This window comes from Elephantulus edwardii, unplaced genomic scaffold (genome assembly GCF_000299155.1).
Source record: "Elephantulus edwardii isolate Elephantulus edwardi_28Jun2011 unplaced genomic scaffold, EleEdw1.0 scaffold00003, whole genome shotgun sequence".
Lineage (NCBI taxonomy): Eukaryota > Metazoa > Chordata > Mammalia > Macroscelidea > Macroscelididae > Elephantulus > Elephantulus edwardii.
Window position 1 is genome coordinate 27944795 of NW_006399753.1, and position 11019 is coordinate 27955813.

At 33.3% G+C, this 11019-nt stretch overlaps 1 protein-coding gene across 6 annotated transcripts in view; it reads left to right on the top strand.

Annotated features, from left to right (window-relative positions):
• Nucleotides 1–11019, top strand: part of SCN3A (sodium channel, voltage-gated, type III, alpha subunit) — a 119717-nt gene that overhangs the window by 67840 nt on the left and 40858 nt on the right. For all 6 annotated transcript variants that reach the window (XM_006879351.1, XM_006879347.1, XM_006879350.1 and 3 more), the window contains 3 exons: nucleotides 3439–3612; nucleotides 4434–4790; nucleotides 6685–7152. In XM_006879351.1, the coding sequence (XP_006879413.1) occupies nucleotides 3439–3612; nucleotides 4434–4790; nucleotides 6685–7152 (999 nt within the window). The remainder of the gene's footprint in view (nucleotides 1–3438; nucleotides 3613–4433; nucleotides 4791–6684; nucleotides 7153–11019) is intronic.

Genomic DNA, 11019 nt, shown 5'->3' on the forward strand with positions numbered 1-11019 from the left:
AATAAAATAATAATAATAATAGGATTTTGGTTGAATCAAAAGCCTAAGAACATCACATAAAGAATTATGGAAATAGTCTTGATTTAGATTTATATGGTACTTTTAAAATCGTATAAATGTGGAAGACAAAAAAATCTTTGTCACTTTCCTGTTAGTTGGACTGAGCAAATTTGATACCCAAGAAGCCTCTCATTTCTATCATTACTCTGAGTTCCTAGATGCTTTGTTTTATATTATTGTTGCTACTGTAATAAAATTGATGTATCCACCTTTCAAGTTCTATGATCAAGAAATCTTTCCTCAATCACAGTTGGTTAGACAAACTCTTTATAATATACATATTTCCAACTAAACTGTAATGCTCCCTTCAGGAAATAGAGGTATTTTCAGTTCCTAGACTATTTAGGGAGCTCTGGTGGCTGCTTTTCAACCTCTGGAGACATGCAGTTCAGGCCTCCAGCTGCTCCATGGGAAAAGGATAGGCAATCTCCTTCCGTGTGGTTAACTGCTTCTGAAAACCCACCAGAGGGTCAGCTATGGGTTGGTTCCAACTCAAGACTACACACAACACAACAGACTAGTTTGTTGTTTGATGTATACTGTCGACATCAAGAAAACAAAGGTTCTCATTAGTGGGCCTATAGGCAACATCAAGATAGAGGGGAAAAGTGTTGAAGTTGTCAATGATTTCATCCTAATGGAATCAACGATTAATACCTTTGGTACCAGCATTCAGGAGATCAGGAAACATACTGAATTATACAAGTTTGCTATCAGAGATAGTGCGATGCTAAACACTGTGACACTGATGTGCCAAATATAATAATAGTTACCCATGGCAGACAGTGTTTGATGGAGCTTCTCAATTAAAACAAACTGGAAGTAGGAGTGGCATCTACTTCTGAAATGGCTTGCCTCTGGAAACTCTATGAACAGTGCTCAGGCCTTTCGTTCATAGGGTCGCTATTAGTCATCTACGATTCAACGGCACCTAACAACAACAACATCAGAGATCTCTCTAAAATATTGAAGAGCAATGTCAGTCTGAAGATTAAAGTTCATTTGATTCTGTCCCTGGTCTTTTCAGTCACTTGCTACTCATTAGAGAGCTGGAAAATTAAGAGGATGATAGAAAATGATAGATGGTAGAAAAAGTTTTGATGTTGGAGAAGAGTACTGAATATCCCATGGTCTGCCAAAAGAACAAACAGATGTGTCTTGGGAAAGGTTCTGTCAGAATATTCCTTGAAGGCAAGGAGGATGAAGCTTCCTTTCTCATACTTTGGGCATGTTGCTAGGAAAAGCTATTCCATGGAAAGGGATGTCATACTTGGAAAGGTGGGGGCTCAGTAAAAGACCCCCAATGTGGCTGAGAGAAACAGTGACTGAAGCAATAGTCTTAAGTGTTTCAGAGATGATGATGATGGCACAGAATAGGACAGGGTTCAGGTCTATTGTTCATAGGGTCGCTTTGAGTCTTACCCAACTCATTAGCACCTAACAATAATGTAACCAGTGATTAAGGGCTCACGATATGACCTTATTCTAGATATTTAGGTATCTCAGAACATATAGTATGTTTTAATTAAATATTGTGGCTTAGAATATGAATGCAAAATTTCAAGAGGGAAGTGATTATCCATTGAAGTGGTTGAAATTTGACTATTTAAAGATAAAGCACTCAGTATAAAAATCCTAGAATGCTCTTAAAAGTCATCTTGCATACTTAAGGGAGCACTATTTTGTCATGAACCACTTTTCTAGAAAAATGTAAAAATGCCTTCCTATTTCCAAACTAATAACTTTTACAGAAGCTTTGATATAGCAATGATTATTCCAAATACAATTTTTGACATTGAGAAACTCAAGAATTTTATATGGAGACTAAATAAATCATCTCAAAAAATATTCTCATTCTTTAGGCAAAGGGAAAAAAACCCAGCAAATATTAAATTATTTTCATCTATTTTAAGTATATCTCAATATAATTCAAAATATGAATTATTCAGGGAAAAGCAAATTTATTCAAAGGGCACAAGAGTAATAAAACTAAAATAAGAAATTATAGTAATAGTGTAAGAGGAATCAGATTCACTAGAAAGTAATGAAACATTTGTGCAATAAAGTGGCAGTCTATTTGCATAAAGATTTGCAACACTGGAGAGTATATAAGGCAGTTTGAATTTTCTTATAAAGTCATCATGAGTCAGGTTCCACTCAATTAAAATGGATTTGATTTTTATTTTAGCTGCATTTAGATATAAGTTACAGTAAATCAGAGTATGAATATTTAACAGTGAAAGATCAAGGGACAGTTCCAGAGAGGAAGACCCAGGATGAGATGATCTAACACAATAACTGGGGTACTGAGGGTAGGTGTGTTAGAGACAGTTATAACGGCTTAGAATAGGTCAGGGTTCAGAGCTATTGTGCGTAGGGTGGCTGAGTTACAAGAAGATCAATGGCACAGAACATCACAGTGAATCAATTTAAAAAAAAATAGATCAACTGGTTTAGGAAAACAATTGTAATATTTTATCCTAACAGAATTCTTTCAACATAAAGGCTAAATGACAGGATGGCAAGCCCCATTTTAACACCACAAAGTGCAATAAATACCGACAGTGAACTAAGAGAATTTACTAGAGGTGAATTTTATAAGACTTTGACAGTATGGATCTTAACTAGTGGCTTTGATCTAAAATCAATTCTTTTAGTTTGTTTAATAGCTTTTCTTTCTATTACCAAATAGGCAAGAAAACAATTCATTCAACTAACCAATCAAATAATTCATTAATCTTAATTACTGGTATGTGCATTCTGAGAGTGTTCTGCTGCTGGTTTCAATTAAATCTGCAGTTCCTTACTCTACTAATCCACAAACCTTAATTCTGAGGCATGCATCCAGAAATTACAGTTCTAAAACATTGTGACAAACTCACTCTTGTTTCAAAAATGATTATAAATTATAAAAGTGAGATAGTGTCCCTTATAAAAGCAAATATCAGCAATAAAATATGGTTTCTGCAAAACTTAAGATAATTATAGTAGTTGTAATAATATACAAATTTGTTCCTATAATGCAATAATAGACAAAAAATATAATCTGTTTTAATTAGTGTAGAAGCCTCAATAGCGCCCCCAAAAGAGCAGTAATTCACTATTTATTATCAGATTTTAAAATTGGATGATCAAATGTTTTAAAATCAACATTTTCCATAAAATCTAGCAATATTGACTTATAATTGGGCAAAGAAAAATTCACTTATCAAAATACTCCCTTGAAAAGAAAAACCAATATTGCATTCTATGTCACTTAATTTCCATTTTAAATTCTGGATATTTTTATGCAAGACTGTTCATGTTCTTCTTTGCAGATGTTTGCAGAATTAAAAATATTTCAATGCTTTTGAAGTGCTAATCTATATTTCACTTTAGGTCTTCACGGGGATCTTTACAGCAGAAATGGTACTGAAGATCATTGCCATGGATCCATATTATTATTTTCAAGAGGGCTGGAATATCTTTGACGGGATTATTGTCAGCCTAAGTTTGATGGAGCTGGGCCTCTCAAATGTGGAGGGACTGTCTGTACTACGATCGTTCAGACTGGTAGGCACATATAGTCTGTCTTTTATTGGTCATTTATTTTTTAACTGAATTCAATGTGTTTTATTTACTTTATCAGTGTGATATTCTAACAAAATACATTTAAGGTTCAATGTAAGACTTTTCTAAGGAGGATAAGCTACTTGCTATATTTAAAAGTATGAGATATGTAAGCTCATTAATTTTAAAATTAATTATTTGAGAGATTATGTCCTCTTGTATGCTTTTAATTCGAGAGAGAAAAATAAATACCTTAGACTTCAATGAATATTATTAATTCTTTATTAACCCTAGTAGTTGGGACTATTTTCTAAACAACTAGTATTTGATGCCATTAGCACCTTTATTATTTAACAAGATAACATTAGTTTGATTTACAACTGTCTCCAATAAAAATATTTTATTTTTACAGATTTATCTGCAGAAATGTTTAATTTAATCACTTTTGAAATATTTTTTTAAATTTTTGCCTGTAAATGATTTTATTTAGATCTTCTATTATTGATTTTCTTTGTGGATTTGAATTTCAACTGATTTAAAGTGCTTTGAATTTTCACATCCCTAAGATACTGGTTTACAATATGACATTCTTCATTCTTAAATTTTTTTTTAACTGAAATTTTACAAACCACATTTGGCTTTTATTCAATCTTTTATATTTTGTTTTATGATGTTAATTACCTTTTATAACAATCATAATTGATTAATGTGATTAATTAAAATATTTAAGCAAATCCTTATTGTATACTGCCTTTCCCTTGCCTAACTAACTTCTGTGATTCCATTGTGATTACTACTAACTGTATATTTTCGCTTCATTACAGCTTCGAGTTTTCAAGTTGGCAAAATCCTGGCCCACACTAAATATGCTCATTAAGATCATTGGCAATTCTGTAGGGGCCTTGGGTAACCTCACCTTGGTACTGGCCATCATCGTCTTCATTTTTGCCGTGGTTGGCATGCAGCTCTTTGGCAAAAGCTACAAAGAATGTGTCTGTAAGATCTCCAGCGACTGTGAGCTCCCACGCTGGCACATGAACGACTTCTTCCACTCCTTCCTGATCGTGTTCCGCGTGCTATGTGGGGAGTGGATAGAGACCATGTGGGACTGTATGGAGGTCGCTGGCCAAACCATGTGCCTTATTGTTTTCATGTTGGTCATGGTCATTGGAAATCTTGTGGTATGTATGTTTTATGAGCCTTCATTAATAAGAACAGTAAAAGGAGCAGATAGCTAAGAAATTGCCCTGATGTAAGAGGCCTTCTCTGATTTTATAAATGAAAAGGCTTGAGTCAAATTCCAAACCCAAGACCTACATCTGAGCAAGAGCAAGCAAAAGAACTTCTTTGAGGCTTACCCTCCTCATCTATGAAGCTGGAATAACACAATTTAAATCTTAATGTTGATAGGAGAATTAAATGAACTCTATTGAAGTTTAAGAAGCACATCTATTTTTTCTTTCATTTTCTTCTTCAAATAAAAATATTTTATCATCCAGCCCAGTTTTTATTCTATTATTTTAACAGTAATTGTCAATAAATTTAAAAAGGACAGTTATCTGCTTATATTGAATTTTTAAAAATTTTATTCTTGCTTATGTAGAAAGGTCAAGTTCCATTCTAACAAATTGTCAGGACAAATATTCTTGAAATAGGACATGCCATTTTAACTATGTGTTATTTTTTCCTAAAACCTTGAAAGAAGTAATGTCTTCTCACCTGAATTTATTAAAGTAAAATAAATTCTTTACATTTACATTACTTATATGTGGTGATAAGCAGTGACTAGATTTAAAATAAGTTAACTTTTTTAGCTTTGACTTATTGTAAATGGATGATTTGTGTATATATATATATAGTTGTTGGTTTTATGTATTGGACTTTACCTTGGGTGGATACATACTATGTGAGATTGCTTTTTAAAAATTCTATTTTCCCCCCCTAGAACACTAGATCAGGCAGCTCTGAATAGCTGAACCTCCTGCAGGTTTTCATAGGCTGTGAATTGCGGTGCAGAAGACTGTCTACATTATCTCCCAAGTGCCTCTGGTGGATTAGAACCCCTAGAGAGGTGCCACCTTTGTGTTAGCAGTGCAACCTCTTCTAGATTAAGCCACCAGACCTCCCTTATCTTTTCTTCTTCATTTTTTCTGAGTGTCTGAATAGACTCTGATGGACAAATAAAAAAACAACAACAAACAACTAAGTTTATAACTTTGAAAGTACCTTCCTATTAGACAACACAGTTTGAAATTTGATAAATGTCAAGTTAAAAGAATCCTGTAAATAAAATTCCTTTTGTGTTAATTATAATGGATTATTCCGTCTTACTCATATGTTTTCAGATAATTGGTTTAATTTTCTCATCAATATCAATGACACTATGACATTTAAGATTTCATTATATCTTCCCCCCATACCAAAAGAAGAAAAGAGAAAATAGCTTACAATGAATGGGTCTAACGTAAATAAATGCTTGTGTAACCAGAATCCCCACCCTTCTACCATCTTTTGAGCTATGGGAACACAGAGATTTCAAAGACCATTTGATAAGAGTGTTAAAACTTGCTGTTTAGAAATGCTAGCTCTCCAAATAAGATTTTGAGCCTGTTAGATTGCAAATTTGTTTCCTAAGCATGTTAGTTTTGCTCATAACAGCAAGACAAATAAATAAATACACTATGTACACACAAGAAAACATCCTGTAGACAAATTGGTAAGATGAAATGTAATTGCTAAGATGAAAATAACATTTTCTTTTCTCATTGGCAAAAACTATATAAGGAAGATTTTCTCTTTTTATTGATCTAGCTTAACTGTAAACAAAATGAAAATTGCGTACACTTTAATTTCCAGTTATCATTTTCAGCAGGAAGGAAGAGGTACTTATTTTACCATTTTGCCCTTTTGGCTTATAAAAAAAAATATTAGGTTTTTTTACATAGTACGTGACTTGGACATAAATACTCAGTAAGTGTTTGTTGGATTATTTTCACGAAGATCTCTAAGTTCTCCAAATTTAGACTATGCCATACATGCTTCAATATTAATAGATTTTTCCCCCCTTACTTTTAGGTTCTGAACCTTTTTCTGGCCTTATTATTAAGTTCATTTAGTTCAGACAACCTTGCTGCTACTGATGATGATAATGAAATGAACAATCTCCAGATTGCCATAGGAAGGATGCAAAAGGGAATCGATTATATAAAAAACAAGATATGTGAATGTTTCCAACGAGCCTTTTTCAGGAAGCCAAAAGTTATCGAAATCCATGAAGGCAACAAAATAGACAGCTGCATATCCAACAACACTGCAATTGAAATAAGCAAAGAGTTTAATTATCTAAAAGATGGGAATGGAACTACTAGTGGTGTAGGTACTGGAAGTAGTGTTGAGAAATATGTAATTGATGAAAATGGCACATCGTTCATAAACAATCCCAGTCTCACAGTGATAGTGCCAATTGCTGTCGGAGAGTCTGATTTTGAAAATTTGAATACAGAAGAGTTCAGCAGTGAGTCAGAATTAGAAGAGAGCAAAGAGGTAAGAATGATTTTAAAATGTTCTTTATATTTCCCAGAGTAACTATATAGCTACATAAATTAATTTCTTTAGTATTCTTTCTTGGATGTATATGCATTGTTAACATAGATTTATTACTGAAAGCATTTTTGTGTTATTTTTAGAAAAGCATGAGACATTGTTTAATGGGTGAAGTATTTCTATAAATTTCAATTTTACTTGTGAAAACAGTAATCCTGAATAATTAATATGTTTGTTTTCTTAATAGGTTGAAAGTCTGATAATATATATATTTAAAAATGTGATTCATTATTTAATGTATTATACTATGCCCTACATTAAACTCTGTAGAAAACCTAATGTATTTTATTGATAATTTTGAAAGTATCATCTCCTTATGCTCTATATTAAGTTTTAATATGATTTTTATTCTGAAATTTTTATGTAATCTCTATTCATCTCTGAAAGTTTTATTTACAACACTTTCTCCACTTATGATAGTTTTACACATATTCAAAAGTACTAGTAATGTTGACCTTATGATACCCATTCAAGGATAAGCATATCCACAAATTCTTCATATTAGAAAATACGAAGAACCGCTTAGGAAAGCTCCACATTAGTGTTACAGTTAAATTGTAGGTTAAAAAAAGATATTTTTACCTCCATACTAGTAGTTACTGAAAAGCAAACAGATACAAAGACTAGTTTAGAAAAAGTAGAAATGTTTCTACTCTATGAGTATAATTCATAGGATCCTTTAATGATTTCAGTTGCTTATTGATAGTAATTCTGCAACTTTTTTGTGGAAAACCAAATTAAAATTGTTTATTCTTATTTATGGACTACTAATATAATTAGTAAGGGCTACATAGATGGAGTTATAAAAAGTATATTGTAGCTTGAGAGTGAAATAGTACATCATCAGAATCAGACCAGTCTGATTTTGTGAGCATATTTTGGATCTTTCTTTTTAAAGAAACATATGAGAATTTTCCTTGAAATCCTTATAAATGAGTAGCTGTCAATGTTAGAATCATCAGTCTCCTGATATTGTCTCAAATATTTCACAGATGCTTAAATCTAACAGTAAATGTGAAAATATTTTGAAAAAGGTAAATGTGTGGTACAAAATAACATTCTTTCTCTTAATCCCATTTAAAATTCACTTACTGAATTCATTTCCATTTGTTCCAGATGAAGAATTCAATTCTAGCTTTGCTTTCTATCACCTGGCAAAAATTTAATTCAGAAGAAACATCAATTAGCAAGTGCTTTTTGAACAATTCTTTTAAATTCAGCACTTCCTTAAATAGTAGGTATAAGGAAGACTTTAATGGAATGTGTCCAATACAATCCCTGCTAAGGGAAATCTCAGCATCTTTGAATATGCTAAGTCATTGACTCATTAAATACATTTATAGTTAAAAGTTTAATACTGCAAGATTTAATAAAAGAGCATATATATTCATTAGGGAGCTCTGGTGGCCTAGTGACAAGAAGCTGCACTGCAATCCCTGAGTCCATCAGCTGATCTGTGTGAGAGGGATGGGCGATCTCCTCCCTTGTGAAAACCTGCCAGAGGGTCAGCTATGGGTCAGTTCTAACTCTCTGGCACATAACAGCAACATATATTCATAATAACAAGAAATCAGTAATACAGGTATTAATGGGATGAACCTGGGAAACTGGATGAAATACAGATGAACAGAAGGCAAAAAGCTGAAACTTAATCAGTGAAAAGCAAATGTGAGAGTGAGTTGAGAGAGCAGGGGAGCCAGTGGTGCAATGAGCATGAGTCAAATATTGGTAAGGAGTTGATGTGTAAGATTGTAAAATCTTTGAAGTAAGGCACATTGTCAAAAAGGAGATGGTGTCTGTTCTTAAAAAAGCCTTAGCGGTGCAGAGAATAATGATTGGTGACTAGAATGCAAAGGTCGGAAATAAAGAAAAAAATGTTAGTTGGGAAATGGGAAATTGGTTCTAGAAATGAGACTGGAGATCACATGATACAATTTAGCACAATGATTTATTCATCACAAATAATTTAAATACATATAAATGGCAATGTACACATGTACATCTGATGGACCACCCAGAATAATATTGACTACATCTATGGGAAGAAACAATGGAAAAGCTCACTATCAGTAATAAAAACAAGGACAGGTGTTGACTCTGGACAGAAATGAAGTTTATTCAGTTTATGCAAGTTTAAACCGAAGTTGAAGAAAATTAAAGCAATTGCACAAAATGGAAACTATAACCTTGAGTTTACCCCAACTGAACTTTAAAAGTCATCTCAAGAACAGATTGATACATTGAATACTAATGACCAAAGACCAATGAGCTGAGATGACATCAAGGACATTAACCATGAAAAGAGCAGAAAGTTATTACAAAGACAGGAGAGAAAGAAAAAAACCAAAACAGAAGACAGAAGAGACTCTAAAATTTGCACAGGAATCAAAAGAAGTGAAAACAGGGGAAGGAATAATGAAGTCAGAAAGCTGAACAGATTTCACAAGGCAGCTTGAGAAGACAAAGCAAAGTGTGAGAAAATGCACAATGAGCTCAAGTTAGATAAGCAAAAGGGCAGAACACACGTAGCACAGTTACCAAGTTGAAAGAACTGAAGAACAAATTCAAGCCTTGAGTTGTGATCATGAAGGATTCTACGGGAAAAATACTGAATGCTGCGGGAAGTATCAAAAGAAGATGAAATGACTAGAGAAAGTCATTGTACAAAAACAAATTGGTTCACCCTGAACCATTTCAGGAAGTAGATTGCGCTCAGAAACCAATGGTAATGAAGGAAGAAGTTAAACTGCACTGAAGACACTGAGGAAGCATAAGACCTCAAGGTTTGTTGGAACACTAGCTGAAGTATTTCAGCAAACAGGTGTAGTCTTGGACATACTTACCAATCTATGCCAAGAAATTTAAAAGACTGCCACCTGGCCACCTGACTGGAATTAATCCATATTTTTTTCCTGATTAAAAAAATGTGATTCAACAGAATTTGGAAATTAACAAACTATATCATTCATATCACATGCAAATAAACTATTACTGAAGATTACTTTAAAATGACTGAAATAGTACATTGACAGAGAACTGCCAGAAATTTGAGATGGATCCAGAAGAGGCCATTGAACAAAGGATATCATTGGTGAAATCAGATGGACCTTGGCTGGAAGGAGAGAATACCACCAAGAAGTTTACTTGTGTCTTCTTGAGTGTGTAAAGACATTGGACATGTGACTTATAATAAACTATGGATAACATTGAGAAGAATGAGAATTCCAGAATATTTGATGGTGTTCATACAAAACCTGTACACAGACCAAGCATTTGTCTTGACAGAATAAGGGAAGACTTCATCGTTTAAAATCAGGAATTGTGTGCATCGGAATTGTCTGCTTTCTCCATACTTATTCAGCCTAAACATTGAGTAAATCAGCTGAGAAGCTGGACTATATGAAGAATGTGGCTTCAGGATTAGAGGAAGAATCATCAACAGCTTGCATTATGCAGATGGCACAACTTTGATTGAGAAAAGTGAAAACAACTTGAAGCACTTGCTGAAGAAGACCAAAGTCTATGGCTATCAATATGAATTAATCTAACTGAAAAATTGAGAAGTTAAAGCGACAGACATTCCACAGAAGTCCAATGTGTAGCCTGATTTCATTATGATGTAGAGCCCCAGAAATTTGGTAGGCAGTACTATTCTTTCCTATAGAGTTACCAGAGCCAGGACCAACTTGAAGGCAATAAATTTTGAGTGACTTTCATCTTAAACAGAAAGGGATTAGAAAAGTGTTAGGAACATAGGAAGATGTTTCAGGAGACTGTTACACAATGGAAAAAAAATATATTAAAAGA